The sequence below is a fragment of the Sapajus apella genome, unplaced genomic scaffold, assembly GCF_009761245.1.
Source record: "Sapajus apella isolate SASKATOON/1434 unplaced genomic scaffold, GSC_monkey_1.0 scaffold19, whole genome shotgun sequence".
NCBI lineage: Eukaryota > Metazoa > Chordata > Mammalia > Primates > Cebidae > Sapajus > Sapajus apella.
In genome coordinates this window covers 6,902,797-6,927,558 of record NW_022436959.1, presented here as the reverse complement: position 1 = coordinate 6,927,558, position 24,762 = coordinate 6,902,797, and the positions used below count along the sequence as shown (strand labels likewise).

General features: G+C 45.1%; 1 protein-coding gene across 1 annotated transcript; it reads right to left on the bottom strand.

The window, feature by feature from the left end:
- Window positions 1-10,035: 10,035 nt before the first annotated feature.
- LOC116557402 (60S ribosomal protein L7a) lies at window positions 10,036-10,906 on the bottom strand. The gene has a single exon (XM_032286884.1). It carries the CDS (start codon window positions 10,877-10,879, stop codon window positions 10,079-10,081), a length of 801 nt encoding a protein of 266 aa, XP_032142775.1. The 5' UTR covers window positions 10,880-10,906; the 3' UTR covers window positions 10,036-10,078.
- Between the last annotated feature and the right edge of the window lie 13,856 nt (window positions 10,907-24,762).

The window sequence follows — 24,762 nt, the reverse complement described above, 5'->3', positions numbered from 1 at the left end:
CAAGGGTGCCAAGATAATTCAACGGGAGAAAGAATAATGGTGCTAGGATAGCTAGATAACCACACGCAAAGGAAGAAGTACACCCTTTCCCACATCACATACAAAAATTACCTCAAAATGGTCATAAGCTTCAATATAAGTGCTAAAACTATAAAACTGTAAAAGTCTTAGAAGAAAACAAAGGAGTAAGTCTTCATTACTTTGGGTTAGGCGAAGACTTCTTAGGTGTGACATCGAAAGCACAAGTGAGGAGAGAAAAAAATTAGGTCAATTGGACTTCCTCAAAATTGTGTGCTTCAAAGGACACTATCAAGAAAGTAAAAAGAAGCCGGGTATGGTGGTACATTCCTATAATCCCAGCACTTTGGGAGGCCAAGGCGGGTGGATCGCTTTAGGTCAGGAGTTTAAGACCAGCCTGGCCAACATGGTGAAAACCCATCTCTACTAAAAATACGAAAAATTAGCCGGGTGTGATTGTACATGCCTGTAGTCCCAGTTACCTGGGAGGTGGGAGAATCACTTGAACCAGGGAGGTGGAGGGTACAGTGAGCCAAGACTGTGCCACTGCACTCCAGGCTGGGCAACAGAGCAAGACCCCGTCTCAAAAAGAAAAGAAAGTAAAAAGAAAACCCACAGAAACTCTGCAAATTGTATATCTAACAAGGAACTTGTATCTAGGATACAAAAAGAACCCTTACAATTCAATAATGATAAAAAACATTGAAAAATGGGGAAGGGATTTGAATATACATTTCTCCAAAGAAGATATAAAATGGCCCATAAACACATGAAATATGCTTAACATAGTTAGCCATCCAGAAAATGCACAACATAAGGTAATAACACTTCACACTATAAGATGGCTACAATAAAAATGATACAATGATGTAATCCCAGCACTTTGGGAGGCCGAGGCTGGTGGATCATGAGGTCAAGAGATCGAGACCATCCTGGTCAACATGGTGAAACCCCGTCTCTACTAAAAATACAAAAAATCAGCTGGGCATGGTGGTGCGTGCCTGTAATCCCAGCTACTCAGGAGGCTGGGGCAGGAGAATTGCCTGAACCCAGGAGGCGGAAGTTGCAGTGAGCCGAGATCGCGCCATTGCACTCCAGCCTGGTTAATAAGAGGGAAAACCCGTCTCAAAAAAAAAAAAAAAAAAAAGATACAATGAGTGTCTGTGAGGATGTGGAGAAATTGAAATCCTCATATACTGCTGGCGGTAATGTGAAATGGGACAGCTACTTCAGAAAATAGTTTGGCAGTTCCTTAAAAAGTTAAATATGAATTTGCCACATGACCCAGCAATTCCACACCTTGAGATTTCCCCAAGAAAAATGAAAACACAAATGTTCATAGCAGCATTATTCAAAATAGCCCAAAGTGGAAAGAATCTGAATGCCAATCAGCTGATAAATGGATAAATAAAATGTGGCGTGTCCATATGATAGAATACCATTTGGCAATAAAAAGGAATGAAGTACTGATACATGCCTCAACATAGATGAACACTGAAAGCCTTATGCTGAGTGAAAGAAGCCAGTCATGAAAGACCACATATGGCATGCTTTCATTTACAAAAGATGTCCAGAATAGGCAAATCTGTAGACACAGAGTATATTGGTGGTTGCCTAGAGCTGGCAGGGGGGCGGTGGTGGAGGAGGTTTGGGGGAAGGGAGACGGACTCTTAATGAGTACTGTTAATGGTGTATGGGTTTCTTGATTGAAAAGCCAGTCAAGCATAGATTGACTTTTCAGGGTGATGGTCTAACTTTCTAATGCTGTTCTAAAATAGTTTGTGGTAATGGTTGTGCAAACTAAAAATATCACTGAATTTTATACTTTAATGGTTGAATTATATGGTAGAGGAATTATATCTCAATAAACCTGTTTTTAAAAATTTCCACAAGTACAAATGTTGTCCAGAAGACTACCAGGATGACTCCTAGTTAGTAGAAAGGAGAGCTTTATTGGCAACATCAGTTGCAAACCAGAACAGTCTCTGGTGTGTACTGAAGGTGTACTCTCTTGAACGAGGGAAAGGGGAAGTTGGGTTTTACGGCTCATGGGGTGTGCATTATACAACAGAGTCATACATATTTAACAGGGTTGGGGGGAAGCTATGCATATTTATGAGGGAAGCTGAGCGCATGCATAATGCACACACATATGTAGCATATATCCCATGTTCACTTTGGGGTGTGGTTTCAGCATTAAAATGAGGTGGAACTTGGCTCTTCCATCAGAAAGTGAACTATAGGAGACAGGCAGCTTGTGCACAGTCTCCGTAAGCTGCTAAACCTGGCATAAGGCCTGCAGCTGCATGTCGGAAATGAATATTTGTAAGGCTCGTCCTCTGTCCAGTCAGACTTGTAATGATCTCTGTTACAACAGAGTTAGGAGGGGTCTGATCATTTGCCTAATAGCTCCATTATGAGGAGTTTAGCCACAATGTGGTTTTTCTTGTAGCTGCAGGAATTTAGGAAGTTACCATGCCCTTGACACATAGGTAACTTTTTTCCTTAACCTTAGGGTCCATCTTAGTTGACAAAGGGGTATCTATTTTGGTCCCTCAGATCACATGAAGGAAATATAACTATTAACAGGCTCTTTTTTTTTGAGATGGAGTCTTGCTTTGTCACCCAGGCTGGAGTGTAGTGGTGCAATGTCAGCTCACTGTAACCTTTGCCCCCCGGGTTCAAGCTCTCCTGTCTCAGCCTCCTGAGTAGCTGGGACTACAGGTGCACACCACCATGCCTGGCTAATTTTCAGATTTTTAGTAGAGATGAGGTTTCACCATGTTGGCCAGGATGGTCTCGATCTCTTGACCTCGTGAACTGCCCTCCTTGGCCTCCCAAAGTGCTGGGATTACAGGTGTGAGCCACCGCACTCAGCCCAGACTCTTAAAAAATGAATTTCCTCCCTTTCGCAAAGAAGGGCAAGGCTTTTTTCATTTACGGATGCATAGAGAAACGGCAAAAGCAAAAACAGAACATAACACAAACAACAGAAAGCATTCTTTTTTTTTTTTTTTTTTTTTGAGACGGAGTCTCCTCTCGTTGCCCAGGCTGGAGTGCAGTGGCACAATCTTGGCTCACTGCAACCTCCACCTCCTGAGTTCATGCAATTCTCCTGCCTCAGCATCTGGAGTAACTGGGATTACAGGCATGTGCCACCACGCCTAGCTAATTTTTGTGTTTTTAGTAGAGAGGGGTTTCACCACGTTGGCCAGGCTGGTCTCCAACTCCTTACCTCAAGCGATCCACCTGCCTCAGCCTCCCAAAGTGCTGGGATTACAGGTGTGAGACACCAAGCCCAGCTAACAGGAAACATTCTGTCAATGGTCAAAAAATACAATATATCGGGAGTGCTAGCTATGACATAAGTACATTTTCAGCCTGACGAAATCATGGTCTTGTGATCTGAAGGTAATGAGGATTTCCCAGATGCTAGAATATTCAAGACTAACAAAAACAAAAACGGACAAACAAAAGGGGACATCAGATTTCCTGTCGTGTGTCACTTGACAGAGACCAGATCCAGGTTATTAAGCCTTGAATACCAGCTTTCCCTCCATCTGTGGACAAAGCAGCAGCCATGGTGGAGCCAGAGCGGTCCCCGAGCCGGTTTCAGCACAGTAAGGCCTTGACCACCATTAACGAGAGCCGCCAGAAAGGCTGAGAGGGGCCCTTCAGAATGCAGCATGTTCAGAAGAGATAACACATTCGGGCTCCAATAAGGAGACTATTGGGAAATAACTATCAAAGACCTTTCTCATAGCTACTTATAAATGAGAGAAACCAATCGAGGATAGATTAGCTCTCTTAGAGTGAAGGCAGGGGCCGAGCATGGTCGCTCATGCCTGTAATCCTAGCACTTTGGGAGGCTGAGGCGGGCGGATCACCTGAGGTCAGGAGTTTAAGACCAGCGTGGTCAACGTGGCAAAGCCCCATCTCGACTAAAAACGTAAAACGTTAGGTGGGAGTGGTGGCCTGTGCCTGTAGTCCCAGCTACTCAGGAGGCTGAGGCAGAAGATTGCTTGAACCTGGGAGTCAGAGGCTACAGTAAGCTGAGATTGTGCCATTGCACTCCAGACTGGGTGACAGAGTGAGACTCTGTCTCAAAAGACAAAAACAAAAAAAACACAAAAGAATGAAGGAAGGGCAGGGTTTATAAAAGCAAAACCCACACAGTGAATGAAACAGTGAGACTTGTATTTTGTCCTAGGGCAAGCTGATTGGCTGAAAACTACAAGGAGAGCTATTTGCCCCAGGGTAGGAAGGAGTTGTGTTATTTTCAGCCTTTCTGAGAAACCATGTGATTTCAGCTGAGGAGTGCACCCAGTTTGCTTGCTTCTGGGTGATGGCCGCTGGTGCCCTGCCCTGGGCATCTCCACCCCAAGCCAAGACTTTCTTTATTATCCTTCCTTACCACATATCCTGTCATCTAAGCTGAAAGCCCAGTCACCCTCAATTCTCCTATTTCACTCCTTACACACCACGTCCTTAAAGGCCTTTATTTCTGCTTCCTCAACACCTCTGAAACCCATAATCTCCTATTCTCCTGCATCACTTGCCCTCGTTCAGGTCCATACCATCTGCAACCTCTTAACTGGGCACCCCATCTGTCTGCTACATCGATGCCAAGATTATCTTAATAAAACAGAACTATCTGATGTTCCTCTGTTTTGCAGCCTGCAGCCTCCTACACACTCCATGCCGCCAATAGAATCTGTACTCCTTATTACTGTGGCACCTGAGCCCTTCCCCATCGGGCTCCTGTGGGCACTGGCAGCCCCATCTCCCACCCTCCTCCACCCACCTTCTGTTCCCTTGATGCTGAGGTCAGAAGCCGGGTGTCACTTCTCTGTACTTCCTTCTGCCTGGATGCTCTTTCACTTCTCCTCTGCAAGGAAAACTTGTGTCAGATTTGACCCCCTCTGCGAAGCCTTCCCTGACTTGCCTATCAAAGCAAGTTGCTTTCGTATTTGTGTTCTCAAAGCGCTTTGACTTACTCCTGTTACTCTGCACTTACCAGGCAGGACTGCAATCATGTGGCCTATTTTCTCTTACCCTGTGTCTCCTTCATCTTTGCACCTGCAGCACCTGTATTCAAGTGCGGCAGGAAGAAGCTGCTCAATAATCATTTGGTGAATGAATGTGTCCTCTATCACAGGAACAGTGAGGGCTTTTTCAGCACCTGTGTCAGCATGGTAGGTGATAAAAAAGACAGTTGGCTGGGCTTGGTGGCTCACGCCTTTAATTCCAGAACTTTGAGAGGCCGAGGCAGGCGGATCACCTGAGTTCAGGAGTTTGAGACCAGCCTGGCCAACATGGCAAAACCCTGTCTCTACTAAGAAATACAAAAATTAGCCAGGCATGGTGGCATGTGCCTGTAGTCCCAGCTATTCAGGAGGCTGAGGCAGGAAAATGATTTGAACCTGGGAGGCAGAGGTTGCAGTGAGCCTAGATCGTGCTATTGCACTCCAGCCTAGGTGACACAACGAGACTCCATCTAAAAAAAAAAAAAGAGACAAGAGTTTGTGTTTGTAGTCTTGTTGAGGTTAAGAGAAGCAAATAATAATATCATCAACTATACAGCAAGCAAAGGGCTGGGCTGTAAGAGAACTGTAAACCAAATACTCTGGGGTGAAAGTCAGAGAGAATTCCTGGAGACAGCATGAAAAGGTGGAGAGGTTCTGCATCGAGAGCTGGGAGACAGGCGATGGGAGGGAAGGAGCAGCAGAGGAGCTGTGGAAGGAATAATTAGGGATTTTTTTTTTTTTGAGACAGAGTCTCGCTCTGTTGCCAGGCGCCAGGCTGGAGTGCAGTGGCGCGATCTCGACTCACTACAGCCTCTGCATCCCGGGTTCAAGCAATTCTTTTGCCTCAGCCTCCTGGGGAGCTGGGACTACAGGCGCACACCACCACGCCCAGCTAATTTTTTTTTTTTTGTTTTGTATTTTTAGTAGAGACAGGGTTTCATCATGTTGGCCAGGATAGTCTCGATCTCTTGACCTTGTGATCCACCCGCCTCCGCCTCCCAAAGTGCTGGGATTACAGGCTTGAGCCACCGCACCCGGCCAATTAGGGATTTTATACAGTGGTTTACTCTCTAGGAATCCCCTCTGCTTCTACAGGACAAGGACTGCATACCTGAAGTGCTTCCTTTCGCCCTCAGGGCGACCTTCCTCTTGCATGCCCAGGTCAGGGTTGTTCTCATTCAGGCTAAGTCTGAATGAGACTCACGCTGCAGGGGTGGCCTCCCCATTGCCACCTGCCTCTCCCAGGTTTCAGCTTTGGTCGTGGTCACTCCTGGAACTTCTGGACCTCTTCCCCCTTGATCTGATATCACAACCGCCATGCTGGCCTGAGCAGCCAGAGGTGCAAGGCAACAAGAGCCATGCTCGCCTTCCTTCGCTGCCCTCTCTTTGTGCTCCAACAAGGCCACCATCACTAGGCTTGGGGGTGAAAGGCTTGAAGATTTGCTACGGAGAGATGGAACATACAAATGCACCATGGCCAGACCACGTAGAAAAACAGAACCTTACCCACACTCTGGGGCAACCAGCCCAGGAAGTGAACCCGTTATCTATGTTAACCAGCCCAGGAAGCCACCATGGACCAGTCAGACTTGCAGGAAGTGAAGCCACAATCTCTAGGAACCAGTTTAGGAAGCCGAACAATAACCTCTGCAACCGTCTTCCCCAAACAGCCAGGACGTGATGAAGAACTGACAACGTCCCTTATTTTTGCCCCCACTTCCAACTTAGGACCTACCAGAGAGAAGCAAGTAAGCACCCCCAACCCATCACACAGGGTGCCACACTGCTGGCTGGCCACTGCTGGCCTCCCCATGCCAACTGCCCCCAACCACCGAACACACGAAGCCACCCCTTTCTTCCATTAGGAAGCTTTCCCACTCCTCTGCCTGCTTTCACATCCCTTCCAAAATACAAGTGATGGTGTGTGACTCCCTTGTTAGAGCAGGCTCTTGGTGAATAGCCTTTGCTTGATTTCCTGTGGTTCATTTTCATTTATTTCCATAATAGAAAAAGTACCTTTAAACTGGATGCCAGATATGGTTCCCAGAATCAAAGGAGGAAAAACATTAAATACTTGGTAAAGGTTCTCTGAGGGACATAACTAGGCTTAGCCTTGCCTTGGGTTTCTCAGATTTGGCCTCTTTCATTCCATGGGACGTGTGAGGGAGGCACACTCTCCTCTCCTCTCCCTCTCCTGAGCTCAAGCGATTCTCCTGCCTCAGCCTCCTGAGTAGCTGGGATTACAGGCGTCTGTCACCATGCCCAGCTAATTTTTGTATTTTTAGTAGAGATGGGGTTTCACCATATTGGCCAGGCTAGTCCCTAACTCTTGACCTCAGATGATCCGCCCACTTCTGCCTTCCAACGGGCTGGGATTATAGGCATGAGCCACTGTGCCGGCCTCTTCCAGCTGGAGTGCAGTGACGCAATCATGGCTTGCTTCAGTCTTAACTTCCTGGGCTCAAGTGATCCTCCTGCCTCAGCCTCCCTCCCGAGTAGCTGGGACTGCAAGTGCGAACCACCACACCTGGCTAATTTTTTTTTTTTTTTTTTGGTAGATATGGGATCTCACTATGTTACCCAGGCCAGTCTTATACTCCTGGGCTCAAGTGATCCTCCCGCTTTAGCCACCCAAAGTGCTGTGATTACAGATGTGAGCCACCACACTAGGCTAAAATTTTATTTGTGATAAAATACACATAAAATTTACCATCGTAACCATTCTTAAGTGTACAAGTCAGTAGTGTTAAGTACATTCACGTTATTATACAGTGTCGTGACTGCCCTCCCTCTCCAGGACTCTTTCATCTTACGAATCCACAACTCTTATCCATTCAACAACGACTCTCCATGCCTCTCACCCCACAGCCCCTGGCAACCATTGTTCTGCTTCCTGTCTCTACGAATTTGATTACTGTAGGCATCTTGTGCAAGAGAAATCACATAGTATTTGTCTTTATGTGACTGGCTTATTTCACTTAGTGTCATGTCAACTTCCTCTATGGTATAGCATATAGCACATGTCACAATACTCTTTTCTTTTTTTTTTTTTGTTTTTGAGACAGAGTCTCACTGTGTCATCCAGGCTGGGGTGCAACCTCTACCTCCTGGGTTCAAGCCATTCTCCTGCCTCAGCCTCCCCAAATAGACTATAGGTGCTCATCACCACGCCTGGCTAAGTTTTCTATTTTTATTAGAGATGGGATTTCGCCATGTTGGCCAGGCTGGTCTCGAGCTCCTGATCCCAGGTGATCCACCCGCCTCGGCCTCCCAAAGTGCTGAGATTACAGGTGTAAGCCACCATGCTTGGCCCAGAGTTGTCTTCTTTTTTAAGGCTGAATGACAGGCTGCTGTATGTACATGCTGCGTTTTGCTTATTCATTCATCCGTAGTGGCCACTGGATTGCTTGCAGCCCTTGGCTGTTGTGAACAATGCTGCTGTCAAATAGAGGTGTCGCTTTTATTCCCTTGTTCTTGACCCTCCTCTGGCTGGAGATTCTGATGGTACCTCAGGTAGTGTTGTTAGGGTAAAAATAATCAATGTTCAGTTTTTAAATGTACTTATCTTATTTTACTTCTGAAATACACCTTGAAAACTAAAAGGAAGGTCTGAGGAGAACAGAGCCATGATTTTTTGCTAAGACGGTAGATTTGGAAAGAAATATAACAGAGCTTCTTGGCACTGGCCGCACTGGGGAAATTTGAAAAAGTACCAATGCGCAGGCCTTCCACCCCTGAGAGTCTCAGTGGATTGGTCTTGGCATGTTGGGGTCACCTGAGAGCTTTTACACAGCGCCACTGCCCAGGCTCCACCTGCGCCCCATTAAATTAGAAATGCTGGGGGTGGGGCCCAGGCATTGATGTATTTGGAAGCTTCCCCAGTTGAGTTGATTCTAGCTGGAACTGAGAACCACCCACATCTCCACCCACAAAAGGACAAAGAAAGGCCATCTGGAGTGGGATGGAGTCAGAAGGCAGAGGCATGGTCTCATAGAAAAGGGGACAGCTGAGTGGGGTCATTTCCTAAACCTGTTACATCTGTACAAATCCTTTCATTAAACTCTCCTCAATATGTAAACTATACTTTACTATAGCTAATGGAGGTCTTCTCAACATCTTCCTCTAAAGGCAAAAAACAAAAGCAGCTATGGTCAGTTACCTTATGTCAGCGTCACCTGCTTCCTGCAACATCCTGACTCATCTAGCTGTGCTGTCAGGCACCTAGTTGCCAAAAGAGTCAGAGGTGGTCCAGTTGCCACAAGCGTGTGGTATAAGGCAACATCGGGACAAGAGGTAGACTTGAAAGCTGTTCATGAGCCTAAGTCTAGAGAATGCTCCTGCCTCCACTCTCCTTTCCCATGCCTCTCTCAGACTGAGATGGTCACATCCTCCTAGTATCTAGTGATGGTTTTGGCTCTGTTCTCTCCATGCCCCTTACCTGCCCCAAATCTGCAGCCCAAATGCCAGCAGAGCACCAGTGTCTGGCCAGCCTCCACCTCAGATCTTGGTGGGTCTGGGGTAGTGGATACCACTCCCAGCCTCACCCAGAACAGTGCCTTGTGGCTTCCCTGGACAGAGAACTTCAGGCAGGGCAACATCAGCTAAAACAGAAGAGCAAACTAAGCTTGAGGTTTCCAGGACAAAGAACGATGTCTACTCGTTAGCTTGATGGATTTTAAGCATTAGGTTAGTTTTGCTTTTTTGGTTGATTAATAAATTTTACAAAGTGTGTAAAACTTCAAGTATGCAGGTGAATACATTTTTATATATGTCTGCACCTGTGTAACCACCACTCTGAAAAAGATATAGAAACTTCCAATACTCCAGGAGACTCCCTTGCACCCCTCTGGTAGTGGAGGTAATTATCCACATAGGTCTGCAGCAACTTCATTTCTTGCCTCCTCCGAAGAAAGAACTCGACTGAGGGGCATAAGGCAAAAGGAGAGACAAAGGCAAGTTTTTTTTTTTTTTTTTTTTTTTTTGAAGGAAAATTTGCATTAATTATTTTTATTTACAGAAACAGTTATTTACATTTAACCCAGTTTCGTGGCAAGTTCTTTAGCCTTTGCCTTTTCTAGCTTGGCAATGCGAGCCACAGACTTGGGACCCAGGACATTGCCTCCCCAGTGACGCCGGATCTCATCGTATCTGTCATTGTAGTTGGTGCGAATAGCTTCCACCAGCTTAGCCAAAGCACCTTTGTCTTCCGGATTAACGTGTGTGAAGGCGACAGTGGTGCAGGTCTTCCTATGAACTAGACGTCCCAGTCTTGCCTTACCCTTGATGATGCAGTAAGGGACTCCCATTTTACGACAGAGGGCAGGCAAGAAGACAACCAGCTCAATGGGATCCACATCGTGTGCAATCACCACCAGCTGAGCTTTCTTGTTCTCCACCAAGGTGGTGACGCTGTTAACTCCTGCTCGGAGGACAGGTGGTCTCTTACTGGGGACGTCCCCTTTGCCAGCCGCTTTCTTCTCGGCCCGGGCCAACAGCCTCTGCTTCTTTTCTTGCTTCGTCTCTGGTCTGTACTTGTGGGCCAGCTTAAGCAGCTGGGTAGCTGTTTGGCGGTCCAGGGCTTGGGTGAATTGGTTAATTGCAGGAGGCACTTTCAGCCGCTTATAGAGGATGGCTCTCTGCCGCTGCAACCTGATATAGCGGGGCCATTTCACAAAGCGGGTGAGGTCTCTTTTGGGCTGGATATCTTGTCCAATGCCAAAATTTTTAGGCCTTTTCTCAAATAGTGGATTCACCACTTTCTTGGCCTCCTGCTTCTTAACGACAGCAGGGGCCGGAGCCACCTTCTTCCCCTTGGCCTTCTTTCCTTTCGGCATCTTGGGCGGCGGGAAGAGCAAGGCAAGTTTTAAAGCAGAAATGAAAGTTTATTAAAACGTTTTGGAGCAGAAAGGAAAGTATACTTGGAAGAGGGCCAAGTGGGTGACTTGAAAGACAAGTGCATGGTTTGACCTTTTGACGTGGGGTTTTTAATATGTTGGCATACTTCTGGGGTCTTGCGTTTCTTCTCCCAGCTCCTGAGATCTTACGGGGAAGCGGCTAATGACCAGTATCAAGTGTTTCCTATCTATTAGGGCATTGCCTTTCCCTGGCACCAGCTGTGACCAATTATTACTTTAGACAGTTCACAGCTGCCTGACCATCACCTGATGGTTGCCTGACTTTCCTGGTGTGTGTATGGGGGGAGCCCTCTTCTGCCCTGTTCATACCTGAGTAGCTACCCATGGTAACACTCCCAGTCAATTTTCCCTACTCCCCACCCCCTGCTAAGGGCAACCATTATTTTTAATTCTGTCACCATAGATTAGGTTGTACATATTTTTGAACGTAATAGGTGATTTTTGAAGAATGGAATCACCTATTATGTACTCTTTTATATCTGGCTTCTTCCATTAAACATAGTATCTGTGGTATTTATCTATGTTATTACATGCAGCACTAGTTTGTGTTTTTCATTGCCATGTGGAATTTCCTTTATATATATCACAAATTATCCATTCTTTTGGTTTTTGTTTGTTTGAGATGGAGTCTCTGTCTCCCAGGCTAGAGCGCAGTGGCATAATTTTGGCTCACTGCAACCTCTGCCTCTCAGATTCAAGAGATTCTCTTCCCTCAGCCTCCTGAGTAGCTGGGACTATAGATGCCTGGCTAATTTCTGTATTTTTAGTAGAGATGGGGTTTTGCCATGTTGGCCAGGCTGGTCTTGAACTCCTGACCTCAGGTGAGCCACCTTCCAAAGTGCGGGGATGATAGGTGTGAGCCACCGCATCTGGCCCCTTTCTGCTTCGAATAGGCATTTGTGTTCTTACCAGTTCGGCGCCATTATGTATACAGCTGCTACGAACGTTCTCAAACACGTCTTTAGGTGAACACAAGCAGTAATTTCTTTTGGGAATATACCTAGGAGTGGAATTGCTGGATCATAGGATAGGCATGTTTTGCCTTTAGAAGATACTGCCAAGTTTCCAAAATGATTGCAACAATTTACACACCCACCAGCAATATATGAAATTCTCATGAATACTTGTTAGTATCAATTCTTCTAATTTTGGCAATTCTGAGAAGGATATGGTGGTATATCATGAGGTTTTAATTTGCATATTTCATATATTATTAAAGAAACCAATGAATTTATAAATCAAAAAAATCAAGGAGTCCTTTATGTAAATTGCCAGCTTATTCCCAATAATCTTCTCTTAACTGTTCCCCAATATTTTATTGTGAAAAATTTAAAATACAGTAAAGACGAAAGAATTTTACAGTGACATGTATCCCACCATTTTTGTTCTTGTTTAAGCACAAATTTACCCATCTCTCCATTCTTGCATTCATCCATTTTGCTTCTTTTTTTTTTTTTTTTTGAGATGGAGTCTCCCTCTATTGATTGCCCAGGTTGGAGTGCAGTGGCCCAATTTCAGCTCACTGCAACCTCTGCCTCCCAGGTTCAAGTGATTCTTCTGCCTCAGCTTCCCCAGTAGCTGGGATTACAGGTGTCTGACACCATGCCCGGCTAATTTTTGTATTTTTAGTAGAGAAGGGGCTTCACTTTGTTGGCCAGGCTGGTCTCGAACTCCTGACCTCAGGTGATCCACCTACCTCGGCCTCCCAAAGTGCCGGGATTACAGGCATGAGCCACCATGCCCGGCCCATCCACTTTACTTCTCCAAAGCATTTCAAATTAAATAGACATCATTACACACCCTCCTTAAGAACTTCACTGTACATATTATCACTGGAGTTTGACATTTCCCCATTTTTTCTTTTTAATCATAGTAAAATTATATAAAACTTACTATTTGAACCATTTTTAAGTATATAGTCCAGTAGTGTTAGGTACGTTCATATTGTTGTGCAACTTATCTCTGCCTCGGCCTCCCAAAGTGCTGGTGTTCCCCTACACATGCTCTCTCTTCCCTGCTGCCATAAGATATGACTTTGCTTCTCATTCACCTTCCACCATGATTGTGAGGCCTAAGCTGTGTGGAACTGTGAGTCCATAAAACCTCTTTCTTTTATAAATTATCCACTCTCAGGTATGTGTTTATGAGCAGCATGACAACAGACTAATACAGGCAGGTTCCCAGAAAGCATTTTAACTGAGTTCGCTGAATTCATGCTGGGCGGTATAGGGGGATGGAGGTGGAAGGTGGTCAGGGGTGGTTATCATTGACTCGAGATCGAATCTTTTCAGTAGCTAAATGAAGACCCAAGAGCCAGAATAACCTAGATTATATAAAGAGATTATAAAAGGAAATAGAGATTTCTAAAAATGTATTATATTTTAAATTGAAACCCATAATAAAGAGGATGATTATTCTTTACCCGTGGATAGAACACAGAGTTACTGATGATTACACTTGGCTGTTGCTGGCATTTGGTTCTTTTGATCTTTACTTTGAGTCAATAGAACTGTTCAGGCATTCCCTAAGGAGAACAGATATAAGCACGACACTGCATCAGCATTTCTTCTACAAAAGCAAAGTCAAAATAAATGACATAAGCCCATAGCAGCTGATATATTTTAGTTCTTTCCTCATACTATTAACAAACATGAGACTCTCTCTTTCCAGAGAAGTTCGATCTGTATGGGAATCTAAAGATAATTACAGTTGAGCCACCCTGAGACAGAGCCCTGAGAGACATGGAAATCTCCAAAGTGACCTCATTTACACAGAATCTGGATATTCATTTCTTCCTTTGATCCCATGTTACAAACTGGATTATTCTTTGCCTTAGATGTCCAACCATTCAAGCCCCTAGCTGGGTCTTACAAGGTTCTAGCTCAGGAGGGAGTAGTTGGGTGGCAGGGGGTGGCTCTGTGGTTGCTGGTTATGTGGGGAACATGTGGGAAGTGTAAGGAGAAGGGAAAGCTCCAGGTTTGCACTCGTCAGTCAGGGTCCTGTTCCTATAACCTACGATTTCAGTTAACATGGTGCCAATTCCCTGGAAGACACACAAAGAGGCCTCTGTTCTCTCTGCTGCGCTGTGGCATCTCAGCTGGACACTACCTGGCTGCTAAAGCAGAGATCTGTCTGCTGCTGCCACAGCTCTTCTCTCCGGACTGTTCAAACCTGGCCCTTGTAGGATGGAAGTGCACACACTGTTTCTGCCTGTCCCCAGGAAGCAAGATGTAGACTTCTTCCTTCATCATTCAGGCAAAAACTGAATGAATAGATGAACACCAAATTATGCAAATCACCATCATGCAGGCTAGGTTGCCAAATATGCCCAGATCTGCTTAAACTGAGAAGTAAAGGCTGATCAAGCTCACATCTAAAATCCTGGGTTATAAGAAAAATTCCAGCTGACTTGGAACACAGCCCTGACTCCTCCCACATAACACCAGCAAAGAGCTGGTCCAGGAAAAACGTCACTTGTTCAAAGATGAGTCATCAAAAAGGAAGCCATACAGGATCGCCGCAAATGTAGGAAAGGGATAGGAAAAACCAGCAGCAGATCTGGAATACTCACCAGGAAGATGCTGCCATGGAGCAGACAGCAGTCAAAAGCAGGCAATTGCCAGGCACTTAAAAACTTAATGAAATGATTGCCTCTAAGAGGGAAGAGGATGAAGTGAGCTCAGGGAAAGAATGGAAATCTATCAGGAGGCAGAACATGAGCTCAGAAGAAAAGTGGAAAAAGAAAAAACAAAGGCAACCAGGACTAGTCATGGTTCTCCAAAAAAAACAGAATTAATAAGGTATCTATCTATTATTTTATGTGTGCAAATAAAATTTATATAATATACATTATATAACATAAATATAATGTATATTATATATAATATATATTTTATATGCACACACAAAATAGTTATATATATATATATATATATATATATGAGGAAGACAGAGATTTATTTTAAGGAATGGGCTGCTGTGATTAAGGAGGCTGGCAAGTACAAAATCTGAAGGGTGGGCTGGCAGGCTGGAGAGTCAGGAGAGCTAATGTCTCAGTTCAAGTGTAAAGACCAAGTGCTGGCAGAATTCATTCTTGCTTGGAAGAGATCAGTCTTTTGTTCTATTTAGGCCTCCAGTTGATTGGCTGAGGGCCCTACACATTAGGGAGAGTCATCTGCTTTACTCAAAGTCCAATGAGATTTAAATGTTAATCTCATCCAAAAACACCCTCACAGAAGCATCCAGAGTAATGTCCCATGACCCAGCCAAGTTGACACATAAAATTAACCATCTTACCTAACCAAACCAACGTGGTGATCATTATTCAAATCAAATTTAACAACAAGGCCAGGTGCAGTGGCTCACGCCTGTAATCCCAGCACTTTGGGAGGCCAAGGCGGGCAGATCACCTGAGGTCAGGAGTTCAAGACCAGCCTGACCTACATGGAAAAACACCATCTCTACTAAAAATACAAAATTAGCCAGGTGTGGTGGCACATGCCTGCAATCCCAGCTACTCAGGAGGCTGAGGCAGGAGAATCACTTAAACCCAGGAGGCAGAGGTCACAGTAAGCTGAGATCATGCCATTGCACTCCAACCTGGGCAACAAGAGTGAAACTCCATCTCAAAAAAAAAACAAAAAAAAAAAACAGCAAATCTCAAACTAGAGCAACTTGCTCCCCTTTGAATCATTTCTTTGTCTGTAAGGTAGAATGGGCCATGGATGTCCTTCTATCAGGGATGAGGGTCTTTGCTCCCTGCATTGCCTCCTGTAGTCACTGGCAATGATATCAGTGAATCTAAACTCACATGAGTGGGTCATAATGAATACTAGGCTGACATTAGATTTTATCCTAGTTATCTGAAATAAGAATGACTGGTCTCCTTTGCCCCCAGAATTTATAGACAGTTAGCTGAGCCCGGGACCCTGGGGACATGGGTGATATCAATATGGCAGACTGGACTCACTGTGCTTCTTGAAATCCTGTGTGTGTGATCGCAGTCTTAATTTTAAATGTGATAGAAATCACATTGAATGGATTTAGTCCCTCTGTTGGTCAGACTAATCAGAGCAGCTGATGAGGTAGCATACTCATGGGAAAATTTGAATTTGGCCAAGGATCTATCAGGCCTCATGGCGGATTTTTGTGACAGGCAATTTGCCACGGGCTTTGATTGTCGCTGCATGCTCTTGCTGGGGATGACAAGAATGCAAGGCCCTGACTGTTCCTTTCGTACGACATTTCTCAGGGTTGCGTTTGAAGTATGCAGCCTTGACAAAGCAGTATCCCCCGACCCAGACAAAGGGCAGGCTTGCTCACCACTTACTATTAAACTGTATATTCCCAAGCTCAGTGTTCCTTAGCTGCAGCACAAACACCCCGCATGTACAGTAACCACCTGAGCCCCTCCATATCACCCCTGTGGGACTTGGGGACATGGAGAACCAATGCTAACAAACACAAACTTCATGCAGCTTATTCTGCCATGAGTAGTGAAGGCCTTTGTCTCTGACACAGTCTCATGTTATCTGCCAGCATCCATGAAACCGTAACAGGTTTATTAGCTTGGAAGATGGGCAAAATTCCAGACTTTCACAGATTCCAACACACATGACCCAAGTAGAGCCAATCAGGGATTCTCCCCAAAGGTATTTCCTCAGAAGTGCTTCCCCAGAGTTCTTTCCCATGGATAGATGGGTGATGGGAAAATGTGATCCAGTTCTCTCTCTCTCCTCCTTCCCTTTATTAATTTACATTAAGGTTGTTGGAGGTTAACTTTACAATTTGGTGTTTTGGTAACAGAATATTTAGTGGGTACTGTGATCAAATTTGAGTAATGAATATAGCCAGAGATGGATACAACTGTTGTTGGCACTCAGTGTCTTCTCATTTTGGGGAAAGGGTAGGAATGTCTTCACTGGTAAGAAGGATACCTGTATTTTGTTTGTTATATAGAAGTTCAGATGTGTGTAGGGGGTGCATATGGAAACTGAGTAACCAAAGGAGTGAGCTGTGACAGTTATCACTTTAGGGCCTCTGAATTCCAAATCCACTCTTCGTTACCCTCCTTTGTGATACCAGAGCTCAATCCTGTAAACATTTCTTTGCCAGCTAGCATGATACTTAGTGCTGTCAATGGAGGGCTCTGGAGGGACACAGCAGGAAGAAGAGCCTCCCCTTCCTCTCCTCTTGCCCTTGACTGGTGCATGGGGCACCCAGGGATGCTCATCCTTGGTGAGTTTCCAAAGGAGTTCTGCTAGCATCTCAGCCAGCTCCCAGCAAATTTAGCTGCAACCCCACAGGTAGGTTTTCACCAAACGCTGCTGAAGCCCCAGGTGGTGGCACAGTGTGTCTCATAAACACTCCAGCAGTTGGCTTCCCTGAGAGTTTCAGTAACATACCATGGGTGAAGTCCTAGTAAGTGCCGGCTCCTCAGAGGGGCAGCTTCTCAGAGAGTGTTGTCAGCCCCCACCCAGCCCCCACTGGTGCATGGGTTTCTTGCATGCCAGCCCAGCCTGCGGCACCACAACAAACTTCTCTGCCATCCTGCGGGCTATAGCCACACGATCTCCAATGGTGTCTGAGTCTTATCCCTGGGGAGACCCTTTTCCAAGTTGGTTCCTTCCTTGGGTTCTCTGCTTCAGCCCTAGAGCTAGTGCCTACCACCTATATCCATGATTCCTGTATTTTTTTTTCTTTTCTTTTTTGAGACAGAGTCTCACTCTGTCTCCCAAGCTGGAGTGCAGTGGCATGATCTTGGCTTATTGCAACCTTCGCCTCCCGGGTTCAAGCAATTCTGTTGCCTCAGCCTCCTGAGTAGCTGGGATCACAGGTATGTGCCACCACACCTGGCTCATTTTTGTATTTTTAGTAGAGACAGGGTTTCACCATGTTAGCCAGGCTGGACTGTATTTTTTTTTATTGTGGTAAAACATACATAACATTTATCATCTTAACCATTTTTAAGTGTACAATTCACTGACATTAGATACATTCACAGTGTTTTGCAGCCATCACTATATATTTCCAAAACTTTTCTATCACCCCAAGGTGAAACTCTACACCTATTGTAATAGTCTGTTCTCATGCTGCTATAAAGATATTACCTGAGACTGGGTAATTTTTAAGAAAAGAGGTTTGATTGATTTACAGTTCTACGTGCTTGGGGAGGCCTCAGGAAACTTAGGCTCATGGTGGAAGGCAAAGGGGAAGCAAGGCATGTCTTCTCTTCACCAGGTGGCAGGAAAGACATAAAAAGAGAGAGAGAAAGAGAGGCCACACACTTTAAAACCATCAGATCTCATGAGAACTCACTCACTATCATGAGAATCACCTTCATGATCCAATCACCTACGCCCAGGTTCTTCCCTCCACATGGGATTACAATCTGAGACGAGATTTGGTTGGGGACCCAGAGCCAAACCCTATCACTCATTAAACAATAGCTTCCCATTCTCCCCTCCCTCTACCTCCTGGAAACCTCCATTCTACTTTCTGTCTCTGAATCCACTATTCGAAGTGCAACGTATAAGTGGCGCCATATAATATTTGCCCTTTTGTGTCTGTCTTATTTTGTTTTGCATAATGTCATCAAGGTTTATCCATGTGGTAGCATGTATCAGAATTTAATTCCATTTTATGGCAGGATTACATTTCATTTTGTTTATCCATTCACCCATTTCTGTATCCTTTAGAATTCTCTTTATCACTTCATGGCTCACCTCTGTTATCAGTTCACGATTATGTATATTATACTTTCCCTGTTGACATTGTACAGTTCCTGCTTCCTGGGTTACACATCTGTCTTAGGGAACTGCCTTTCCATCTCTGTGACTGATGGGGCCAATCATGGAGCCTCATTTCCCTCACCATAAATTGTATTGGCCAATCACTCTGATAACAGTGATGGGTTCCAGAGTAGGTACACAACCAACCAACGACAATCCTGCTCCTTCCCCAGGACAAAAAGAAAAAGCTTTCCACTGGGATTGCCACACTGGGATTCTTGAGGCCACGTTCCCAGATATGTACAGGGGCTCATCTTGTGGTAGGAGAAATTGAGGACAACGGGCAAAGAGCAATAGAGATGGAAGTGAAATATAGAGAGGTTTCTCATATACCTGGAGAAAGTGCAGCATGAGAAGAAGGTTAGAATTTAAGGAAGTCAGGGCACAAATAAGAGAGTGAGAAAGAGCAGCTAGACATGCAGAGGACACATCAGGAGATGGCGAATCATGATACCATGAAAATTAGGCCAGGTGTGGTGGCTTATGCCTGTAATCCCAACACTTTGGGAGGCCGACGCAGGCGAATCACCAGTTCAAGAGATCGAGACCATCCTGGCCAACACGGTGAAACGCTGTCTCTACTAAAAATACAAAAATTAGCTGGGCGTGGTGACAGGCTCCTATAATTCCAGCAATCCAGGAGGCTGAGGCAAGAGAATCACTTGAACATGGGAGGCAGAGGTTGCAGTGAGCTGAGACCATGCCACTGCACTCCAGCCTGGCAACAGAGCGAGACTCTGTCTCAAAAAAAAAAAAAAAAAAAAAAAAAAAATCAGGCTTTCAAGGGAGGATTTTTTAAAAGAAGGGATGAGTAAAAGTAGGCTGGAAAATGCCACTGGCTTGGACACCAGGTTGTGGTTGACCTCGGTGAGAGCAGAGGCAGCAGAGGCCTGACAATTATGTGGCCTCGGTGCCTCTCCACAGCTGTCCCCAGCACCCTGGAGAAGCCATCCTCTGGCTATTCTTGCCATTCCACGGAGCTGCCACAGCTCTCAAGCTTCTCCATTTTCCCTGACCCATCCCGGTTTGTCCTCTTAACCAACTCTGACTGATGCTCCAAAATTCAGCTCAACCTCACGTCTCCAGGTCAGTTTCTCACTCCCAAAGAGGAACAGATGCTCCCCAGCCCTTTGTGTGTCCCTTCCTTTGCTCACGTGTGATTACACTGTTTACTGTGGATGTCTGCCTCCTCCTCCAGTCTGTGAGCTCCTTAATAACAAGGACTGGGCCTTATGCATCTTTATATTCAAAGCCCAGGGCCTGGCTCTGAAATAAGCTCAGTGCACACTAATGGATCAATGCCTGGAGGGACACACTCGCCGATCTGATCCTTTTTTAGAAAAACAGGATCTGGTTGCCATGGCGCTGAAAGAGCGCTTTCTCTACCTGCTGTTTTCAGGATGAGCAAATCACTTTCAGCTGACCACACTGTGGCATCTGGCCAGCAGGATCCGCACAATCCAGCAGGATGGATGCCGAGCCAACCCTGAAATGGAAGAGACATCCTTCCCCCTCCCGAGCAGGTAAATTATTGAGTAACAGTAAATAATTTCCTTTTTTCTTTAAATCCCTGGAATATTTAAAGGGCTCCTCTCTTGTCAATATTCCCCTAGCTCTCCTGCCAGTTTTCTCTCACTCCCTGCATGATTTTCTTCTGCCTCCTTATCTGCTGCTACTCTAAGATAGGGCTTTAGCCTAGAGGCCAAATCTAGCCCACCACCTGTTTTTGCAAATAAAGCTTCATTGGAAGACAGCCATACCCATTTGTTTACATATTGTCTATGGCTGCTTGTACTCTACCATGACAGAGCTGTGGCAGAGATTGCCTGCCTGCAGAACTGAACATATTTACTATCTGGCCCCTTGCAAAAAATAAATGTTTTCTCATCACTGTACTAGAGAATGAGCTTTAGCTGATAAGAGATGATAAGGAAATAGTGCAACTCCAAATGGGACAAGGGAAAGAGAAGGAGAAGAACAGAATATGCTCCTAGATTGCTGTATGGGCAATGGGTGGGAGATGAATACTACAGTATTTACAAACCAGATAGTAAGGCCTCGAACAAGAAAACAGGGCAAGAGCCTAGGAGGGTGAGGTGAGAGAATCACTTGTTCCCTGGATCGCCTGAATGAGACCAGCTTGAACAACACAGGGAGACCCTGTTTCTATAAAAAATACAAAAAATTAGCTGGGTGTGGTGGCGCATGCCTGTAGTCCCAGCTACTTTAGAGTCTGAGGTGGGAGGATTTCTTGAGCCCAGGAATCCAAGGCTTTGGTAACGCGATGCTTCAGCCTGGACAAATAGCAAGACCCTGTCTAAAAAATAAAAATAAATAAAAATAAGAGGAAGTATACATATAAAATAACCACTGGAATAAAAGTATAAACCTTTATAAATACAGTCTTTAAAGTAAAAAAATACATTGCATGGAGAAAGAAACACAGAAGATATAATACACATTAATGTAAAGTAATGTGGCAGAATGGAGATCCAATATATCAGTTTTATCAGTAAATATGAGAGGGTTCATAAAAAGAAAACACTTTTAATTTGACTCATCCTAATCAGCCTTCTTGACTAGAGCTCCCCATTCTCTCTTGAACCCATCCAATCACGCTCCAGTTCTCACCACCCCCACGGAAACTACTCTTCTCAAGACAATCAATGGCTTTCAAAGTTTCTATTGCTTTCTTCCCAGTCCTTATTTGTCCAAGTCTCACAGCAGTTGACAAAGGTGATCCCTCTCTCCCGCTCAAACGCTTTACTGATTTCTGGAATAGCACCTCTCCTGGTGCAGGGGAAGGAGGGAAGACTTCCTTCCCAGAGATCAGCATTTTCTGTTGGATTCTTCTCTTCTTCCTGATCTAATCGAAGCTTGGGTAGTCCCAGGTCTCCTTCCTTGGACCTCTTCTCTTTCCTGTCTTCACTTTTTCTCATAGTATTTTCCATCATTCCCCTGGCTTTCATGGACAGGCTTATACTTTCCAGATTTGTATCACAGACCCTGAGGTCTTCCCTGAGCTTTAGACTCGCAGACCCAACTGTCTACTCAGCTTGGCGTTGGCATCCATCCTTTTGGATTCTGCAGATCCTGTGGTCCAGATGCCATAGTGTGGTCAGTTTGGGTATAGACTAGACATCTCAAACCAAATGTGTTCAAAGTGAAATTACTGGTTTGTCATTCCCTGTTTCCTCTACAGTTTTCCCCATCTCAGGAAGCAGCAGCACCATTCCCCTCGTTGGCTGGTTGAACAGGGGAGTCATCCTTGACTCCTCTCTCTCACATAGTTTCTCAGTAAGTCCTTTTGACTCTGGCTTGGCACAGAGGCTCATGCCTGTAATCCCAACACTTTGGGAGGCCAGGATGGGCAGATTGCTTGAGCCCAGGAGTTCAAGAGCAGCCTGGGTAATGTGGTGAGACCCACACCTCTATAAATACAAAAATTAGCTGGGTGTGGTGGGGCACACCTGTAGTCCCAGTTGCTTTGGAGGCTGAGAGGTGGGAGGATCCCTTGATCATGGCGGCAGTGAACCATGATCGCACCACTGCACTCCAGCCTGGGCAACAAGGGAGTCCCTATCTAAAAAAAAAAAGAAAATCCTGTTAGCTCTAACTTGATCACTCTTTAATCTGCCCCACCAAGATCTCCGAGGATCTCCAAGGGCCGAGCCACCCTCCTGTCTGGTTTGGACTACTCCTATAGCCTCCTAACTGCCACTCCCCACCCTACCCCCACCTCTACTTCTGCCCCCTGCTTTTGTCCTCCACACCTCAGCCAGGGGGATGATTCTAAAATATAGATCAGATCACACCACCATTGCTCAAAACCTTCCAACTGCTTCCCATCCACATTTACAGGAAAATCCAAAGAACTCAGCGTGACTTACGCAGCCCTGCATGTTCTGGCCCCTGCCTCTCTCTCCAGCCTCCTTTCCTACAACTTTCCCTCTCCTTCACCACATTCCAGAGGCACTGGCTCCTCTCCCATTTCCAGGACACACCACGCACAGTCCTGCCTCAGGGTACTTCGCTGTCTGGACGAGCCTTGCCCGGCCTCAGTGAGGTTCTGTGCTCACTGCATTCAGCTCTCTGCTCTTCTGAAGGGCCCTCATGATAATCATGTACAAAACAGCACCACTTCACTCATTCTACTCAAACATTGCTTACATTGCTTCATGTTTCCATAGGGCTCATCACCACTTGACAGTACATTGTATTAAACAGTTTTTTTTTTTTTTCCTTTTTTGTGATGGGGTCTCACTCTGTCACTCAGCTTGAAGCCCAGTGGCACAACCTCAGCTCACTGCAACTTCTGCCTCCCAGGCTCAAGAGATACTTCCATCTCAGCCTCCCAAGTAGCTAAGACCACAAGTGTGTGCCACCACGCCTAGCTAATTTTTTATATTTTTGGTAGAGATGGAGTTTCATCATGTTGCCCAGCCTGGTCTTGAACTCCTGGGCTCAGGTGATCCACCTGCCTTGACCTTCTAAAGTGATGGGATTATAGGTGTGAGCCACCATGCCCAGCCTAAACACTTTTATTTGTCTCTCTCCTCTAAAATATAAACTCCTTAAAGGTGATGACATTGTCATATTCACTACTCTATTCTCAAAATGTGGTACAGTGTCTGAAAAATAACAGGTACTAAATAAATAATTGTTGAGTGAATGAATGAATGAAGTGAGACATGGTCCTATTTTGGCCTCTGATTCAGTGTTTTCAAATCCCTGAAAGATTTTAATCTTTGGGAATTAGGAATGATAACTCAAAATGTATAGGTAGTCAGGGGAATTTCTAAAATCCTAAATTAGGTACAGGTTGCCTCATATATGTTCATTTCTTTAAAAAAATGAAATTCTTTTGTCTGCTTTACAAAGAACTGTAGGCAGCTGGGCACAGCGGCTCATACCTGTTATCCCAGCACTTTGGGAGGCCGAGGCAGGCAGATCACCTGAGGTCAGGATTTCAAGACCAACCTGGCCAATATGATGAAACCATGTCTCTATCAAAAATACAAAAATTAGCCAGGCGTGGTAGCCCGTGCCTATGATCTCAACTTCTATGGAGGCTAAGGCAGGAGAATTACTTGAAGTCAGGAGGTGGAGATTGCAGTGAGCCAAGATTGCCACACTGCACTCCAACCTGGGCAGCAGAGAGAGACTCTGTCTCAAAAAAAAAAACAAACAACTGTAGGTTATAGTAAAGATGGCAACAGTGGAAAATGCCAGTGAACCTTTTCAGATTGCATTAGAATAACGTAACACTGGGATCTCCTAGCAAGATTAACTACTACATGGAATTATGTGTCAAAGTTGCCAATTTAAGGACTTACTGTGCCTTCAAAATGTGTTATTTCTGTAACATCATTCCTAGGATTTGTATAAAGTAAAATGTGCATATAGACTTATTAACATTTATTTGATTTGCCAGAAAACTCACTGTTAAAAGCAGTCATGCCAGGAACACACTCATGATGTGCAGCAGTTACAGCCCAGACTGGCTGATGAGACGCTGAAAGCACTTCATCTGTGCCCTTCTGGGAGTGATTCCCAGAAATGTCGGCCTTGGCCTCTGACCCAGTGTCAGCATGCTATTCTCTGGCTCCCTGATATCAGTGGATTCCTTTCTACCAAAAATGTCTTGATGTTTATTAAGCTTGAATTCCCACACAATTTTAGCACTTCCCCCATTTTCTTGACATCTCAAATGATTTTTCTTGGGACTCAGAGTTCAGAAAAACATGCATTTCCAGAGAAAAGCTGGGAAGGGACTCTCACATGGAAACACTGTCTAAAAGCACTTCTGCCTTGGTTTCCAGCAAACAAGCATGTCACAAGCTACAGTTTAGGACCTGACGTTGCTTTGAAGGTGTGTCAGCTGGACACAGAAAATGAGGTTATGGAAACAGTGGTTCCCAGCATGGCTCACTCTCTGCCACTCTGTGCCCTCTCTTCTTAGTCTTGTGGGCCTAGAGACACAGTGGCTTAGAAGTGGGGTGACCTGGTTGT

Excerpts from the sequence above, each read along its gene's own strand:
- LOC116557402 (XM_032286884.1), bottom strand. The coding sequence starts at position 10,879 with ATGCCGAAAGGAAAGAAGGCCAAGGGGAAGAAGGTGGCTCCGGCCCCT.